At 33.6% G+C, this 20755-nt stretch overlaps 1 protein-coding gene across 5 annotated transcripts in view; it reads right to left on the reverse strand.

Annotated features, from left to right (window-relative positions):
- The window catches only part of LOC135200888 (uncharacterized), a 1536981-nt gene that overhangs the window by 36691 nt on the left and 1479535 nt on the right, over positions 1–20755 (reverse strand). For all 5 annotated transcript variants that reach the window (XM_064229627.1, XM_064229624.1, XM_064229626.1 and 2 more), the window contains 9 exons: positions 20195–20406; positions 15923–15967; positions 13881–13970; positions 12471–12524; positions 9032–9085; positions 6715–6774; positions 5435–5488; positions 2836–2889; positions 1058–1111 (listed from right to left, as the gene is read on the reverse strand). In XM_064229627.1, coding sequence (XP_064085697.1) covers positions 1058–1111; positions 2836–2889; positions 5435–5488; positions 6715–6774; positions 9032–9085; positions 12471–12524; positions 13881–13970; positions 15923–15967; positions 20195–20406 — 677 coding nt within the window. The remainder of the gene's footprint in view (positions 1–1057; positions 1112–2835; positions 2890–5434; positions 5489–6714; positions 6775–9031; positions 9086–12470; positions 12525–13880; positions 13971–15922; positions 15968–20194; positions 20407–20755) is intronic.

Consider the following 20755-nt stretch of genomic DNA (forward strand, 5'->3'; position numbering starts at 1 on the left):
TATCCAGTGTCAAATACACTGCGAAGGCCAATAGGTAAACCAGTAAAGTAATTTGCGGGTGTCCTTCCAAATTTTTAAAGATTCAACCCCCGATACAAAAATAATGAGAAAAGAAATGTTTTACTTTTAGTTGGTCATGACTTTAATCACATGAAAATAAATTCTAGGCTACAACATATCAGTTCTTTTCTATCTAGTATAGTAGAAAATATCAAATAATAACTGCACTAGAATGAACATTCATAACAATGTTCTACATCAGTTCACAAATGTACAGTTGCAGTGTACCGATATGAAACCATTATCCGAGAAGAGTTAAAATTGTGATTTACTGTTTGGGGTTAACAATAAATCACATTTGTATAGAAAAAATTTATCGTACTGAAGTCACTAAGGAATGGAATTCACCAAGTCTTGAAAAGGAAATGGATTAATGAATAAAATTCAAGTCTAGTATGTGACTTGAAAGCAGAATTCATTTAACGCATAGCACAACATAAGTAGTACACGATTTAATTGAAAAAAATCTTACAAATGTAAGGTAGCTAGTGAATAGTAAAGGATCAGTATATTTACTAAGAAAAAAATTCTATACAACAACTGACTGAAGAAAATAAACTGGTTAGTGTAAACGTAACTTAAAAAGATAAAAAAGTTCTTGAAAGTTGCAATAATTACTTGAAATACCATTTTTTCCAGTAAAGGAAATACTTAACACATAATTATATGGGCAAAAATTATTGAATATTTATAAGCTTGTATTGTACAGAATATCTATAATGAAAAACTGAGTAGCATGAAACCTTTAAAAGCTCAAATGCAATTATTTATGCAGTAAATAATTTGAACATAATTTTGGTGTAGCGAGAAATTAAATCTAAAATATATTAAAGTCATTAAAAACATTACAAATATATTACTTACAATGATTGAAGAGTATGATTAAAAACAGGACCACGGTATTGTAAACCATGTAAAACCACGTAGGGGGGAGAGAAATAGTTACATTGTAAATTGTAATAATAATAAAGAAATACTAAAAGAGATTCACTTATACCTGAAGGATATCCTCTTCGTGTTGTGGGAGTCTGGTCTCTTAAAGCTTTTGTGTCTGGTGGAAATTAATGTATTCAATAAGCGGAGGGAAAAATTGTGTGGAATATGAACGCGAAAATTTGTTCCTGCTAAAATTCTTTTGCACCTAAAGGTGCCATGGCTGAATAGCAATAGAGATTACTTACTCAGTTTCATGACAAAAGACAACTTACATGTATGTAGGTGAATATTTTTTCTCACTCTTCATGAGAATTTTAATTAGAGACAAACGTAATAATATCTAATTGCATGTTATAAGAAACTGATACTGAATGCTAAAAAACATTAACCTCTGAAGCCTGGAAATTGTAAATATTTTTCTTCCATACATACATTAACACAAACAGTATAGGTTTACAATGGGATAAACTAGTGTAATAAATATATGCTTTGAAAAATATCTTCGAAATGTCAGAGGAACTCGAAGATTTTGCACCAAAATAATTTTTCACTAATTACAGATCAATATTATACCTTCCATTAACCTAAAGGAATAAACACACTATCTATGAATTTGCTATGTGGTTCCTCATACAGTGTAATGAAAAGTTATTTCATAAGTACTGCTTTTCAAACATGTTATAAATAGTTTACTATAAAAAAATGAAATATTTATGATGAGATTAATCATTCCTATATATAAAAAAGATAAATTTAGGCCATGTCATTTTTGGCAGATTTAAAAAAAAACAGAGGCAAAGTTTAATTTTATGTCATACCTAATTGCTACATGAATGTAAAATTTAACATTAAGGAAAGAAGGCTTTACTTTAATTTATGGAAAACTTGTGTTTTAAAAATTGTGAATGTTAGAATATATACTATTAAGGAAAGGTGTAACCTTAATAAATTTGAGTTGAAAATAATACAAAAAAGGAAGATATTTTCGCATTTTAAAATTAAGCCAAAGTTACGAATTTACAAAAGAAGAATAAACGATCGATTACAGTACATTTATAAAATGAGAATGTTACAATAATCTTTATGTTATCGGTTGGTTTAGCTGGAACTGAAACTTCTGAATTAAGTATGTTATATCTTAGTTTAACCAGACCACTGAGCTGATTAACAGCTCTCCTATGGCTGGCTGAAAGGATTAGATTTTTATTTACATGAATAGAAACCAATTGGTTACTTAGCAATGGGACCTACAGCTTATTGTGGGATCTGAACCACATTTTATCAAGAAATAAATTTCTTATCACCAAAAATAAATTCCTCTGGTTCCGCACTGGTGGCAGCGGGGAGCAAACTTGGGCTCCCAGATTGATATGCGAGTACGCAACCCACTCATCCAATGAGGAACCACTAACTTTTAAATTGAAGAAAACCAACACTTTATAAAAAAACAACTATACAAAACTTATAAATATTTAAAAACTATTTTGAAAAACGTAAAATTTTTTTAGTATATGCCGGATATAAGATTATAACAGTGGCTACAAAAATCTATCACATTAAAATTTATATTCCTCTAAGAAACAAAAATATATATCTAATAAAAATGAGGAATCTAAAATGAAGCATATGAATTTATTTCAAGCTTATAAGAGGTGCAATGTTTAAAAATAGCCATATTTATACACAACCTTTGCAGTTAACAAGGGGTTTCTTAGAGTTAAAATAAAAAAGATATCTATCTATGTTCTCTTAAGTGTGTCTTGATTTACGCTTCTGGGTAAATGTATATTTGAAAGTAGAATAAAAACAAAGACAAAAAAAAAAACTTTTTCCTTATACCTGAAGGAGATTCTCTTTACGCCATCTGGCTCGGGCCTCTTAAAGCTTGTGTGTCTGAAGGGACCAAGGCATTTTCAGTTAAATATGGGCTGGGAACAATTTTTGGGTACTGTATACATTTACAAATTATGAAAGTGTAGAGTAATACATAGTATTCACACACACACACACACACACACACACACACACACACACACACATATATATATATATATATATATATATATATATATATATATATATATATATATATATATATATATATATATATGTGTGTGTGTGTGTGTGTGTGAGTGTGTGTGTGTGTGTGTGTATATATATATATATATATATTAAATGTTATATTTTTTGCAAGGATATAGGCTCACAAACATCAACCCCAGCGGTTGGCAAGAGATTACTGTAGTTATAAATAATTAATTAAAAAAAGGTGTATTGTATATGAAAAGTACTATAGGTAGTTTACACCAAATGTCAACTAAGCAAAATGACCCATTGCTTTCATTGCAATTACTATATGCACACAGCTTTCCTGTAATTACACCAAGTTTAAAATATGGCTTAACACGCAATTGCCACCATAAACTGTAGTGTTACATATTGTAAATGATTTTACTAAGTGAGAAATAACATAAATAACTTCGTATCAAACAGATTTCAAAACGCCCAATCTAACACACACAAGTTGCACTGTCATTCTAAACCTTTGATCACACCTGCCACACTAAAACTGTAACTAATTTCTAATATTTTAACACCTTACTTTCCAGCTATCACACAAAGTATTTAGAAATAGTATATCTAACTGTATCTTTCTTTGATTGCCAAAGTCTCACAAATTAGTGACCACCCCTTTAAGCTGCCTCAAAACATTAACCCTTTCATCATCTTGACTTTAATGTCGAGGCATCATAAATTTCGCAGCCTAATGCACATGACTTTAAGGTGTCACACTCCACTTTCAAGACTCGGTGTTTAAACGATAAGGGCGTTCTAACACGTATCTTCATTCTGTCGCGTCACTTGTGAGAAACTTTCGGCAATGCATGCGCACAAAATGCTAACCGTACAGTTTACATATTTCACTATAAACTGAAACCACTGGTTACCTATTTTTCAGATTCTGGGTGCCACACACCACTTAAATGGCAATATTCATCCGCAAGAATGTAAATATTCTCAGTGAATTATGAATAACATTAAGAACATGATGATAACTCTTAAATCCTTGATACTGGCTTAAACCTTAAGTAAAACCATCATTTAATGAAAGACATAAAAGCACATTTCTAAATACGTAATAAGTAGTTTTACAGTAAAATTGGTAATACTGCTATGAGGTACGTAAGCAAATTATACTGTCTATGTATTTGTGTATGTATACATTTACAGCATGTAGAACCACAACTTATAATGTGAAAGACTGAACGGAAAAATCAAATTGGAGTTTATCGTTATTCATCCATATTGCGCCAACAATGAACCAACAGAAACGGGTGACAATAACTTCTTTGGTCTTGAATGAACATTTAAATCTTGACATTTAAGCTAACTCCTTGGTGAATAATTACTTTACTGGAACAAGAAGATTTTAAATGCTTGCTGCACAGTCTCATTATGTTATAAATGCAGAGCTTCACAGTAATTACATTTTACTATTAAGGGGACAAATATCCTTTGCACTGTATTATACAAGATATGGGTTCTTATATAATGCTGAGGAATGTCCATTAGTAATGGATTGCAATTATCAAGCACATGCACAATAACACTCGCAATTTAGTCGTTCCCTCTTTTCAATTACATCACTCTCATACTTAGAATTCTCTGGGATTCAAAGGAAGAATATTCAGAACAATATTTAACAATATTTAAAGGAAAAATATTCTCTTCAAATGATACTTTTATGCGATATTATAACATCTCATAAGTTTTCATATCACAGAAAACCTTTCTGACTTGTCACCCCATCTATCTGAGAAAATTTTACAAGAGAACATCTGTCGAATAACAGCAGATTTGATTCCAGCTCCATCTCTTCAAGGTCATTGCCAGCACAATTAGATATTTAATCGGCAGGTTTATCATAGTTTCAGAGGTCCAAGCAATCATATTAAATTAAGTTTGTTGGTCTGCAAATCAGTTCATATTTTCGACCGAGGAAGTAAAAAAAATCCCACATAAAAAACTTATTTTTTCTAATAATCACTAATAAAAAAAAAACGTTTGCTTGTAAAACTGTTACAAAAATGTATTATTGTAAAATAAAAAATAATGTTATAGTGTAAAACCTTATGATGAACACTAAAAAAATAATTTTGAGTAACTTTTTTTTTAAAGTCTTACTACAGAACTTTTTCTAACAGACTGGTTTATTTTTGTTACACCAGCATTCCAGCAGGTCTGATAAAAAAAAATACTTTGAATCACTGACAACACGAAAATATGGAATTATCAACAAAAGGGGAATTATGGAAACATTGTTAACAATGAGGATGTTATGGAAACCAAAGCTTTATTTAGAGAGACTAATTTCTAACGACCTTTAGCAGACAAAAAGAGAAAAACTCATCACAGATATTAGGTTTTTCTTCTGTACCTGAAAGAAACTCTCTTGATGCCTTCTGGTTCAGGTCTCTTGATGCTTGTGTGTCTGAATGAGTCAATAGAGAACATGAAATTAAAACAAAACTGTACAGGTATATGTTTGATTTGTAACCTGATATGAACCTGTGACCTGGCTTGGCACCATATAAATCAGACTTACAAATACTGACTAATTTGTGACCTCCATAGCACGTAGGATAAGCAACTCATGATTTAAGACTTGAATTAAATGCAAATTAAAGACTAAGTTGTGACCAGACAAAAGAACTAATATAAATATTTGCTTTATTTTTTTAATATAGAATTTGTCCTTTGACGTACAAAGCATATTGCTACTGCATCATGGGATTAATTGACCTGCGTCAGCTGATATTCGGTTCATCTGAATTTTTATCTAACAAAGGAATGTATCAGGCTGAAGAGGCCTACTGATCAAGTTGGCAAAAGCTTCTTGTATATAACAATACACTACATATATACTACTGAGGACTTCATTTTTAAATCTAATTACCATCCAAAACAAGCTAGCTCTTGATTGATTAATTAATATATATAGTAGGTATATATATACTGTATATAAAAAATATCAACCAAAATTTAACTATATAAAATAAGGCTTATAGTATTTTAAAACACAAGAATTGAAATATGCCTCACATTTTCATCTGGTTAATTTTGGCAAAATGGAAAGCCAACTTAACATATTCTAACAGTCAACCATTTCATTCTTTTTACATAGCTCGTTACACCAAAGCAATTTTAATTTTGCAGGGCATATACTTTTTCATTCTTGTAAAGCGATGAAGTACAAACTTCGCGCTCGAATTAAACTGTTTTGTTAATCTTTTCATTCGCCCACAGTTAAAGTTTCCATTAAGGTAAACAAACTTCATTCCTAAATCCTACAATACAGTATTATTTACAAATCTGACTACATAATACGCCTTTACTAAATGTGAATTTACATAAAGATTAAAAGCGGTCAAGAATTCAAGTATTAAATATTAATCAAATATGCATAAAATAGAATGAAATGAAAAATGAAAGAGTAAGTTGTCTGAATAAAGTTAAAAAATGCAGTATTCTAAACAGCATAATAAAGTAAAAAAATTAGTTATCAGAGGCCTAGGTAACACAGGCTGCTTCAAAACAGTTTTGCAATGATGCCAGTCCCAGAATTCTTCATTTATTATTAAAAAGACCAAAAGAGGAGAAATAAATAGTGGAAGAACGAATGATAAAAATGAAAATGAAACGAAACAGGTGATGTACCTGAAAGAGACTCTCTTGAGACCCTCTGGTGCAGCTTCAGGGATTTTGAGGCTTCCATGTCTGGCAGGACCAAGGTACCAGAATTAATAAAAAAAATGTCTACATAACTGTATTTAATGTATGTCATGTGCATTATCAAATAAGTCTATGCATCTCAGGAAAATTTATGCATACATATAATTATAACTTTTGCATCCTACAAGAATTTACTTTGTTTCTATATATAAAAGAAATATAATTCAACCAAACTTTTTAAGTGTCAACTCTGCACAATAAATTATACAATTAAAAGTATTTTCCCGTGTGACACAAAAGAAAAAAAGAAAAGAAACATCAATACAACTGATTAAAGTTTTCCAAACATACCTTTATGCAAACGCACACTTTATCAAATGTGTATGTATTTTTTTACAGATAAAATATCAAGTCGATTTATTCATTGATAAAAAATATAAATTCTACACATAGATATGGATAAAAAATCACAAATGCAGTATACACCTACAGTCTTAACAAAAATTACATTCCCTCTCATGATTTATGAAGAGATACCTTTTATATATACAAAGACTTAAGTTTTTTCATTTCGAATAAAAGAATGGATGAAACTATAACAATATGGTTACCTGACGATGTTAAAAGTTTAAACAGCAATGTCTCCTGGTGTTAATATTTAAAAGTAATAAAGACACGAGAAACGAGTTCATACTAAAGTCACCTTAACTTCCAGCTTCAGAAAGAAGGTCACCGACGATAAGTGAATTAAAACCAGTTTTACCAGAGCATAAATGAAGTAAAAAGTAGCGTCACCTGAGTAGAAGCGAGTAAAAGACTAGGATCACCAGACCAGAGATGAATTAAAAACTAGTGTTACAGAAGTAGACCTGATTTAAGAACTGGGGTCACCAGGTCAATTTTAATAAAATATTATGGTCACCTTAGTATAGCCGTATAAGAAATCAATGTTGCTTCGGTGGAAACTGATCAAAAACTAATCTACTGATCTATAAAACAACAAAAGAAATCTATTGTTCTACAGGCCCACTAAATAGGCTTCGTTAGTTATAAACATATCAGAGGCATACGTTAGGAACGAGACTATTGATATAATATCTAAGTTTCTAACAAGGAAGTATTCTGTCACTAACACTGCAGAATATGACTAACTTCATTATGAATTTCATGACAAAAGTAATTTCATCTGAAAGTCTACAGTCTGTGTGTGCGCTGTAAATACGAGGTGGAAAGAATCATGCAATATATATGAAATCTGTCACATACAAGAAGAGTACGTTCTTCTGGTAAAATGGTTTGGAATTTTAGTGGGCTATCTGTACAAATTAAGTAAAATATTTCTTGAAGCTATAAATACGTAAGAAAAAATATGCTGGGTCATTATCCTTTCTCAATACTGGCACAATGACATACACAAGTCTGATTTCTACTTACTCACATTGACACATACACACACACACACACACACGCAAGGACACTTCTAATTTTATCATTCGATTTTTACCTACACACATTTACACACACGCAAACACGTTTAACCTTATCACCCAATTTCTACTGACATACACACACACAAACACACACACACACACACACACACACACACACACACATATATATATATATATATATATATATATATATATAGTCTATATATATATATATATATATATATATATATATATATATATATAGGCAGTCCCCAGGTTATGACAGGTTCGGGTTACGACATTCCGAGGTTAAGGCACTTCTCAACTATATTCATCACACATTATTTCCAGGGTTGCGACGCCTACAATGCTGATTTGGCAAAAGAAATGACACCAAAAATGCAAAATAATAAATATTTGAAGGTTTTTTTATGACAAATGCAATAAGAATGCAGTTTAAATAGTTTTCAATGCACCCAAAGCATTAAAAATAAGGTTTTCTTAGGATTTTTACGATGTTCTGAACCCCCATCGTAACCCGGGGACTGCCTGTGTGTGTGTGTGTGTATGTATATGTACATATATATATATATATATATATATATATATATATATATATATATATATATATATATATATATATATATATATATATATATACACACACATTAAATCTCATCACCAGATTTCTCCTTTCACACATTTATAAACACACACACACACACAAAGGTGCATAAATTATAAATTTCCATGAAAAAATAATTCCACTCTCTAACAGTATTAAAATGTCTATCATTTTAGATATTTAGGGAGAAGGGTAGTTTCTTTTTCTAGACCTAAAATATAAATTTAAAAGTCGAAGCACATAATACCTGAAGGAGACCCTCTTCCTACCATCAAGGTCAGGGATCTTTAAGCTGGCATGTCTGGCAAAACCGAAAAATATGTCAGTTACTCTGTTTCCCATTATGGATGGCTTTACATGATGTCTATACACAAAAGGTCAGCCGAAGAGCTGTCACAACTTATTCCTTTATTGCAAATGACATCATACACATCACCAACACCTGTAAGTCGGCTGACCTCTTGTATCTAGACCCTGGCTCATTGTAAATCAGGTAATTTTAAGGTTACAGCTGCAGAAAGCACTTATGTACAAGATATGAAATGTTCGAAAGCATATCAAAGTGCACATTACAAAATAAGTCAATATGAATAAATACACCACTTATATAGAAAAAGTATAGTTGGCACTCAAAACTAAGCCGATGCAGACTAATGTTTGCATATGGACATGTAAGTATAAGGTTCACATCAAAATAGACAACTATCTTAGAGAAACAGATAATCAAGGCTGCTTGATGTTACAATATTATGCATACAAAATTAAATTTAGCAAAATTACTAAGTTATCAATTTTGGTTGGCTATTCATTTCATTATGATTTAAAAATCAAATATGCATCATACACATCCTAAACAAACAAATATACTTGGCCTTTTGTTGCCAAGTTTTTCCAAGTATTTATGGACCAAAATTAAACAATTTGGATTAATCATATTTTTCAACTTCTTGAAACTGCTTGGTTTTTGTTACTTCCTCAACTGGCTCTTCATCAAGTGTTTCCCCAAATTATAATATCATACTTCAATTTCACTAACAAGATTAATGTGTACATATTTCCTTCAACATCGCAGTTTTATCTCCTCATTTTCCAATTCCATTCATTTCGAGAGTTTTACAAAATCCATCATTCCTAATGTATAATGTTTTTTTCAGTTCTTAACTTAAAAAGTCATGATCTTTATATCACTTTTGTTGTCTCTAGCTTGTTAATGCTGTCACGTTTTAAAACATAACTGTTGCGTCCATAACTTAAAAATTCGTTCATGAGTTTGAATTACCATTTTAATTACAATAATTTACAAGAATGCAAACTCTGTCGTTTCCAGTTGGCATGATTTTTTGAAGATGCTCTAAGAATGTTTTTTTTCCCCTTTTCATTTCTTCCAGTGAACTAAACCAGCTCACTATTTTGCGTACAACAAACATCAAAATATTACAACTTACCACGAAGATGTACCTAGAAAAACTGTCTTTAAGTGGTAAAATGTAACGTTATCTTAATATACTATAAAACAGATTACCTATACAACATAAAACAAAGTCTTGACGTATTTGGTATGTATATCATTGGTTAAACGAATTTACCTGAAACAGCATGGTGGAGAGGAAGCAATATTTCATATCTGTCATCTCCATATTAAAATATATATTACACACACACGCACACACACACATATATATATATATATATATATATATATATATATATATATATATATATATATATCTATATATACACACACATACACACACACACACAACCCATATATATATATAATATATATATATATTATATATATATATATATATATATATATATATATATTATATATACCACACACACACCATACACACACACACACACAACAATATATACATATATATATTATATATATATATTATATCTATATATATATATATATCTATATATATATATACAACACGACACACACACACGCACACCTACACAGCACACATATATAATATCCATATATATAAATATATATATTATATATATATATATATCACTGACAACAATAATACATCATTTGAATTTCCGAACGACAAAATCATTCAAAATAATTTTGAACATCATTATGACCATTCTGCTAACAACAAGCAGAAAATATTCAGTCCTACGGACGAATCTTATTCAACAGGAATATCTTCACAATCGACAGAAGGCATAAAAGTTGAAGACGAAGACTCGTTTCCTGCTCGTTCTTCACAAATTACGATAGGAAATCACTACCACTAACACGGTTTCCAAAACAGAAGCAGCAAAATTAGGCGCTGCCTTGCTATACACCAACACTAAGCATGATTAAAACGAATATACAATCACATCTACTTCGGTATATTCGGGTTTATTTTTTTATGTCTCAGATTATCATAGTTTTGGTTTTACATTCCAAGGAATAAAAAAACATCAAGATTAGAAAAGGATGCATCTGTTCTTAATACGAGTTATGTTTCCGCGACAAAACGAGTGTATTATGCAATACTAATCAAAGCTGGCTGTTGTTTTGTGGCCAAATATCAAGGATGCAGCCATTTTTATTTATTTAAATGTTGATCAATATTTTCTGGACTACATGAAACAGTAATATAATAAAATTCATGACAGGTTCTAAAGTTATGACGAATTTCTGTCATTAAGGATCTAGGATGTCTACGGGGAGAAGTGGTTTGCTAAGGTATTGGTCCCAAGTCATGCTAAGGAACACTTCCCACACTAGTATACTGTGTACAGCAACATCAATATTAACATAATTATAAGAACATCAAACAATATATACATGTATACAAAACAACAGGATGTTATCCACTGGTAGAGATGATTTACACCGAGTTCGTGTATAATTCCCTGCCATGACAAATACTTCTCTAACCGTCTCAGTTACTACAAATATACACAAAACAACTTCTGTACACCGAAACGGTTGAGGGCTACCCGTGAAGTACATGGGAAGATGACATCCTGGAAGTGAATATGATCGAAAACAACTGAGAAGTGAAAGCGGCCTATAGGACGTCATATGCTTCTGAGAGGCAAACTGCTCTATAGTAAGTCTCCTACTGATTACTGTCAGGGGTGGTTGCTTAGATGCAAGGTGGTCGTCATATGACTGTTCTGCTTTTCAAGGAATTCTCGTCTGACAGAAGGTTCTGAGATGAGTGAGGAATGGATGACCAAATGGAAGTCAGAGCCAATAAAACAAGGAAAACATCTGCCATAAATTGGCTATGACAACACAGCCTTCACTTGCAGAAGCAGTCATTTTGACAACAAATTGCATCTTCTCTGTACTTTTGTGGAATGTTGTCATGCTGATGGCATTGCATTGTAGGTGGGGTGGAGGTGTGGGGGGGGGGGGGGGTGGATTTGATATGCAGACCATCTAACAAGTATTCACTCCAAATCATAAAGTGGTGTTGAACTGGACTAATCTTTATTCATGGATAGATACACTGACTGCAAATGACCTAATGGAGTTTTCCTTAATTAACCAAGTAACAAATATACACATCCACTAAGAAGACATTCTTGTGTTTCTTAAGCTCAAAAAGAACTCTACTGAAATGGGGGATATTTCTTTCTTTAAATGTGGTTGGGGCTAAGAAGTGAGACTAGTGGAGTATGATATTGATAAGAGAGCTCTGAAAGCACACATCCAGCTGTACCTGAATGAGACTCGTTTGATGACCTTGGATCCCGTTTTCTTTAAGCTTGGGTGTCTGGCAAAACCAAAGTGATGAGGTTATGACAACAATGATGGAAATGGCTTGGAGTGTGGGGTTTATGTCCTAGTGGAGATATTTATGTTGATATAGTCAAACTCTACTTCGGCAAGAGGGTTTACTGCACATAGATACTCTCACATTTCTGAAGCAATGAAATACAAAAAATGACAAAAGCTATCAAATGTAAAATCAATACTTAACAAAATAAGCAAGACTGGTTAACATGTTCTTATCAACTAAAGGGTTATTCTCGTAAATGGACATGAATATACACTACAACATGGACATTTTAAAAGGTCTTATATCCATTATGATCTAATGGTCTCCTGTTGGTGATCCCGTAAAGGGACATTCAACGTAAAATTCCTAGAAGGGGGCTGTACCTGCCTTTGACTATGTTGCGTTTAAACCAAAGTGGAATCACGTTTTACATTAACACAAGGAAACATACAAAGCAGTATCTTTTCCTTTCTGATTTAAAGGACTCTCCGTATCCTATAATAAATCTTTTAATCCCAGTTGCTAAATAGATTCAAGACTTTACACTAGAATATTAACCTAACTTTTGTAAGGCAACCTGAGACTTAAACTAAAATTTTAACCCGACTTCCTTATGCCAATCTGACATATGTAGATGTTTAATAAGGCGAAATACCATATTTAAAGGTTTTTCCATAAAGTCCTCTAAATCTAGAAACTAATAGTAGTCCTTCCGATCAGCCGAATCCACAGTCCAGTGTTGTTATCTACCTACAAGCCTAGTCCATTCTGGTAAACCTTGAGATACTAACTTTTGCAGCCTAATAGATTTAAATAGCTCGGCTCCTTGTTGAGTCTTTTATATAAAAAACACAAAAACTGTGGCTCCCTAAATGCCTGGTACTTCTAAAAATGACTGTCTACTTCCTTGCTACCTTGGTAAGTGGGGACGAACTCTAATTCCAATTCTTATTCAATATGAAACATTTTGTGAGGCTTAACTTACTCACTTACTTCCTGTGGTAATATGTAGATGATACTTCCAAAGTACAGCTTAAGATTTCTGTATAGCTAATAAAACCCATATTCAATGCTGAAATATCATTACTGAGTTCTACAAAATATACCTCAGCTGCAAATATCACAAGTCCCCTTAAAAATATGCTTGCCAATAACTTGTTCACAATTCACAATTATGTCTCGTCTTAATAACTAAACAGACCTCATCTGATGTTATGGTTAACAAGCATTACTGAGTACATAAAAAGCCCCTTCACCGGGTTCTCAGTTGGCGTGGTACCTCGGCAGCATTTCCAAACCTGTGCTCTATTAAAGATACTTTGAATAATCCCTTAAAAACCTTTAACTTACTTTAATATGCGTTTGACAGCTGGGCCATCATCTTCCGTACTCGATCTGTGGTCTCCTGTGAGAGGTTCCAGCTCCATGGTTTCGTTGTCCCTTGAAAAGCAGACAAAAATAGCTAAAACATTGGTCCACAGACAGTCAGCCATAAGTCAACACAGGTTTCAGTGGAGATAGCACTGGCGTCTCTGAGGTAGTTTCATAATCATGAAGAGAAATGTGTATGCTCATAATGCAAAAACTGAATGATACAAATAGGTGTATATATGTGTATGTGTATGTGTATGTATGTATGTATGTGTATATATATATATATATATATATATATATATATATATATGTATGTATGTATGTATGTATATGTATATAATATACACACACACAGGCAGTCCCCGGGTTACAGCGGGGGGTTCTGTTCCTGGCAGGGCGTTGCAAGCCGAAAATCGCTTTAACCCAAATTATCGTAATTATAATGGGAATAAATAGCTCTTACAGTGCTGTTACAGCGCCGTAAATCCTTTTACAACACTGAACATTGTAGTTAACAGCGCCATGAGGCAAGCGCCGTAGTCCAGATCCAAACCTGACGTAACCTGTTGACTGCCCTTATTATATATATATATATATATATATAATATATATATATATATATATATATATATATATATATATATATATATATATTCATGTATGTTTTTATGAGTATGTTTGGTAAAAAATCTCAATATAAGCTGAAACAAAACTTTTGACTTCGTGTTTTGTGTGTGCGTGTGTATATGTTTTGCTTGAATAATCTTACCAAGCAAGTGCGAAGTAAAATAATGGCATCAATTAAACAATTTACCTTAGAAACTAAGATACGATGCTTGTAATAATGGGGCACATATGTGAGAGAAGTTAAAGCAAAAATAAATTAAATAAATAAAAATAATAATGCACAAAATTGGACGAAAGCGAAGGTATATATTTTTAGTTTAAGTTCGCCTTCTGGTCGCCATAGGAAATGCTAAATCTTTATAATTAGTATAATACTGTTGTCAAATTAAGTTGGCCTTATGTCAACACGGGCTCTTGTGGTAGAATTGAACAAGAGCACGTATCAGCTTAATAACTAAGCAACCGCGTCAGAATCAGAAAACAAAATCCTTTTCATGATACATTTCCTAAAGCGACTTTCAAAATTAAGAGGTATAATCCCTGGGATTAGAGAAAAGGTGTTAATACGATTTTCTTACTAGTATAAATGGATAACAGCCGTCTCTATTTATTCTGGCTGGATATTTATAAAGTCAAATTGAATTATGGCTCAGTCACGAGCATTTTACTTATTCAACTAAGGAACAGAATTATAAAAGGTGTCAATATTTAAAAACTATTCAGCGGTGACCCTGGGTCACGTTCCAGGCACCACTGATGCGTTTAACATCTCACTAGTCTGAGTGATTACCGAGTGTCTTCTTTAATTTCTGCAAACTCTATTTTAACTATTTCATTAGCAGACTGCATGGCACAACACTGTTACTTTGGCATCATACAAAAAATAATATATATACGAGACAAAGACGCATTCGACTGCATAATCTGTCGTGCCGTCTACAAACAAAACTCAAAATAAAAAGATGATAAACGTCTCTACATATACAGTACTCAGGAACGCACAATTTCCTACCAGATAATCGACTTGCAGGACATAAAAAAACTCATATACGAAAGTAGGAAACTGCGTAGTTTCCCCTTCCTTTGCGTGCAGAAAAATTACGGTATCGGGTGGGAAAAAGGAAAGAGGAGAGAAGAGAGAGAAAAAGAGAGAAAGATTAAACTCCAAAAAATCTGAAAAGACATCACAATCTCCACATCAGGCGAGTGTGAGAAGGAGCATCACACGAGACAAACTAATAAAAATAAAAATGGACGGACTAAAACCAAAATAATAAAATGAACTCAGAAATCATAATCATTGTCAAAAATTCTCATGTTATAACTTGACAGGATAAAAGCAGGATCAATACCAGCCAGTGCAGGATCAAAAGACCAAACGAGATCCTTACGTTTTTCTCCCTGGAAAATTGTCTTGTTCCAGAGTTTCCATGTACCTAGAAATAAAAGGAAGTGGTGGGTGAATCCGAGGGCAGAGTAACGTACACATTGGTGACAGAAAACAGAGAGAGAGAGAGAGAGAGAGAGAGAGAGAGAGAGAGAGAGAGAGAGAGAGAGAGAGAGCCTGCAAAAGGATCAGAGGCAAAGACTGGTTAAATTGATTGAGCATAAGCAAAGGCAATATTATAGAGATACATTGATCAGAGCGTGTTAAGCAGATTGGTAGGAACGCAAAGCTGTGCTTAAGAAGCCCATTTAATTATTAAGCTTTGTATATTTTGAGAAAGTGTTCGTATCACAGAGCAATGCTGTACAGAAAATGAAGACTTCTGTTCTCCAGAGGCTTTTTCAAACACCGCTTATCTACACATTTACTATGGTAAAATAACTCAGCATTATTGAGAAATCTCTGGTTGTTGGATAAGTAGGCATGTGAGCTTTCTCTCTCTCTCAGCCAGCCGTGCAAGGTTAACAACTGAACATGAATAAAAGTAGTGGATTTCCTGTAAAAGGTACTCTAAACACGTAACATTTCAATATGTTTTGAACAGATCTACAGATATTCAATGAACACGAACTCCTGGTGGCATCAGTAAATCTCTCAGGGAAAAACAAAAATTAGTTAATTTGTACACAGACAAATGTATTTACAGCAAAACAAATATCTCAGGGTATAAAAAAAAATGGTTTCAACAATTGTCATTCAAACATATGAATCCACACCCCATCACCTTTTATAGTTACCTCAACGTGTGTTTTTGCCACAAACCCAGAACTTTCAGTATATATTACCCAACATATGATATTTCTTAACCTGACAAGAACTGACTAATGTTTATATACATTTTATATAGCCACCTGAAAATTTTGCTTTGTCAACACTGCCCCTCTTGTTAATCATATTCTAGAGCTCTCCTTTTGCTGTAAACTAACTCTACGTAGAAGCGAAATGATTAATGGTGAAACAATTCCACTTGTATCTAATATTCGGTGATCCCTGTTCACATCTGTCTTTCTGTATTCACTTCACTTCATTAACACACTTTACATTTCCTCAGAAAACCTATCGGTCACTACTCTTATCTTTATCATATTTTTCTATATTAGGGCTTTTATTCACCTACAAACCTCCCTCATATTATTACATCTTTTCATTTGCTCTTTCAACTGCACTACAATCTCTCTCTCTCTCTCTCTCTCTCTCTCTCTCTCTCTCTCTCCGAATTACCTTAAAAATGCTATTACGAACCTCATATATTTTGGCACTCGAAGTTACAACCTTTCCCATCTCTCCCAGCATCATCAACATTTACATTCAAATCACCTGGCAACAATTAAGTCCCCATCAAACAGATAAATATATGTCATAGGCATCCCAAATAAGACATTTTTTTTAAATGCATAAAAGAAAAAAAAATCTTGTTTCTCTGGTGATCAAATATACAGCATTATGTTTGAACCCACAACTTTAATGACACTTTCAAAATTAGCAGCCTCAAAAATGGAGGCTGTTCATTACATCTTAATGGGTTGGAAATTGTTGAGAGTAAAATGTTTGAACGTGGTACGATGCTTATAACACGCACATACATACATACACATATATATGTGTACAGAAAATACATATATATTATATATAATATAAATATAAATATATATCACAAATATATATTGTATGTATAACATACACACTACATACATGTGTGTATATAAACACTGAAACCTATTCAGCAACAAAATCTAACAGACTCAAAATTCGTCCCAAATTCAGCAACACCTTAACAAATTACATTTAAGGCAACCAGACATACAGAATTGTCTATAGGAGACAGAGCTCTCTCTCTCTCTCTCTATAAGGTCTCCGCCTGAAGGCCCGGCCAAACACTGCAGCCAGCAGATAACAGGGAGGCTCTTTAATTCGCGCTGAACTTCGAGATTAAGCACATGTGACCTCATTGGTGACTGTGTCCAGTGCCTCCTCAGACACGGGATAGGTCACAGGCCTCGTTAATACAAGGAAGGACATTTCCAAAATCAGTATCTTCCGTATTTTATGTCAAAATGTATTATTATTACAGCATGAGTCACTAAAATGCTGAAGAAATCCGCAATGGTGTGAATGTAAATCTGTATTAAAAATACATATTTACGTTTTCCTTCACCATTATTATTATTATTATACAAAATAGCCATGCAATTTATTCTTTGGAACCCAGCTTCGCAAGATAAGGGCTTTTTATGAGCGCTCCACGAAAACTATGATTTTTCAGTAATAACAATAATTTCTCGATCTGGAGAGAGAGAGAGAGAGAGAGAGAGAGAGAGAGAGAGAGAGAGAGAGAGAGCTCACTTACGGGCTGCTCGCTGAAGATACATTACTTTCTTGAAACGACCTTTTTAATAGGACAAGCGGCCGTTACGAGATATGTAAAAGAAAGAGAGAGAGAGGAGAGAGAGAGAGAGAGAGAGAGAGAGAGAGAGAGAGAGAGAGAGAGAATGCCAGTTCTTTACCTCTATAAATATGAATGCTCAGGAACTGCATTGTTAACTGCTATGGAGGATCCTCGGTTAAATAACTGTTTTTTACAAATGAGCAAGAAAACATCTCACCTTTCCATACACAATATCCGGTTACCTTTGAAAATTCATTACTCATAATCAGGCATTACTCATCTTTCAAAAGATTTTCGTGGATGACGTAACCCCAGTTATGTTGCTTAACCCCATTATCATGTGCAATAATGTTGCAATATGCGTTTTCGATTCACTCAACTTTTCAAGCAGTCACTTCTATTAAGATTATTGTTCTAAGCTCATTAAAATAGGTCGATGGAATATTTCGGTCAAATGTAATCAATGAAGAATGAAATTATATAGGTTTTCCACAACTTTTCATCGATGTTAATTCGAGTCTTTTCTTAACTGCTTTCTGAAAAAGGGTAATAAGTGTTGTAGTCACAAGGGTATGTGGCTATATTCATGCAAAACATGACTGTTGAATAGCCGGTTTTCATCTCATGTTCAAAGTCCATGATTCACTGTAGCATAATTAACACTGAACTTTTGAATAACTGACAATGAAAAATTTGTCACCTTCGAATCCAAACCCTCTTTTCACAGCTCTTTACAAACATCCCAATCACAGCTGGAGAGCTATGGATTATTCAAGCAGTAAGGGCGACACTCAATTTGTCTATCTTCCATAATTTTTTTGTTTTTGTTCTGAATCAATCGGGAACTTCCACCATCGCCTTCAGTCTGTACTGTCTTGAACGATGGGGTGCTCACACCTCACAGGGCGTCAGTATCCACAGTCTACTGAGGCGTCAGGATCGTCAGAGTCGTTTGACATTCCCTTTATTGTAAAACTGTATTAGAATTTTCCATTTTATACCGTATATATAGGCACAAATGTGTTTGTTGATGTATACCTTTATTTCATATCTCTTATTCTCGTCTCTTTAGTTGCTCTCTTTTGTCACATGAGGGCACTTCATTTCCTGGATGCTGGCTTGCTTTGCGTATTAAAGGCCTATCAGCATTATTTCATATGGAAAGCTACTAACTTGACACTAATCAAAGAATCTGTATGTCTCACAAAGTTCATTCTACAGAAATGTCAGAGTCTTACGGCCGGTAAAGTATATACACCACCCAATTCAGTATCCATACACATCCTAACAAAATTTTCACCAAGCAACGTACATCGTTAATGCGCTTAGGAGCTCATTCCTACCGACTCTCATATTAAGCCTAATTAATCCTCTTGGGAATTCCCTCTGAAGGGCATCACTTGCTTTAGAACACTGAGATTAGTTAGTAATTCCACATGAAATGATCCTTCGTACGTCGAATATTCTATGGCGGAAAATAAATTACATCTAACGGAGGGTTCTGAGGTTAGGACTGAAACTGTCCAGTTATCCAGTTCAGTTGTTGTGGCAAAGTTGAAGAAAGTTAGGCCAGTGCTTGTGTGTATACTGCCCGTTTTTGTGCATGGATTTACATACTGTATGTACAGTTTAGAGAGAGAGAGAGAGAGAGAGAGAGAGAGAGAGAGAGAGAGAGAGAGAGAGAGAGAGACTTAAAAAGTGTACACAGACGAAAAAACAAAAAAAATAAATATTTACATCAAAGCGCAATGCTTGGAGGAAGAGAGCAGCTAAGCCCTTCCCTTCCCTCCCCCACCATTCTCTGGCATCCTAAAGATGAAAGTCGCTCACCTCGTCGTGCCCTTACTCCTCCTGAAGGCGTTCCTGATGGCCGAAACGTCCGATCGTATCCTGCTGACGATCCTCTTCGCGTTCTTGTCGTCGGGACCGCCGTCCTTGTTGGGAGAGGGGGTCCCTCTCTTGCTGGAGCCCGAGGAACCCGACTTGGAAGTCTGGTGCCTCGCCTCCATCAGGCGCTTCCGGCCCAGGCTCTGAAGGATCTCCTGTACACGGGACAGACAAAAAAGACGAAGTGGCAACTGTGGTCAGACATGGTCATGGCGGTTAAAGTTACTTCTGGGAGACTGATAGAATTATATGTATTTTTTATATATATCTCTCAGATATCTTATTTATTTCTCTGTGTAGAAACCAATCAAATATGCAAAAAGAAATTATGATGTATTATATATATACTGTATCCCAGAAATCTTATTTTTGTGTAGAAAATCAAATATTCAAAACGATATATGTCTTATGAACTTGTTTTACGAAAATGTAATGTCAATGTAATGCAAACGGCTTAAGAGAATGGTTATAACTTTTTTTTGTATTCTTACAAAGATGGTACTG

This window comes from Macrobrachium nipponense, chromosome 27 (genome assembly GCF_015104395.2).
Source record: "Macrobrachium nipponense isolate FS-2020 chromosome 27, ASM1510439v2, whole genome shotgun sequence".
Taxonomy (NCBI): Eukaryota; Metazoa; Arthropoda; class Malacostraca; order Decapoda; family Palaemonidae; genus Macrobrachium; species Macrobrachium nipponense.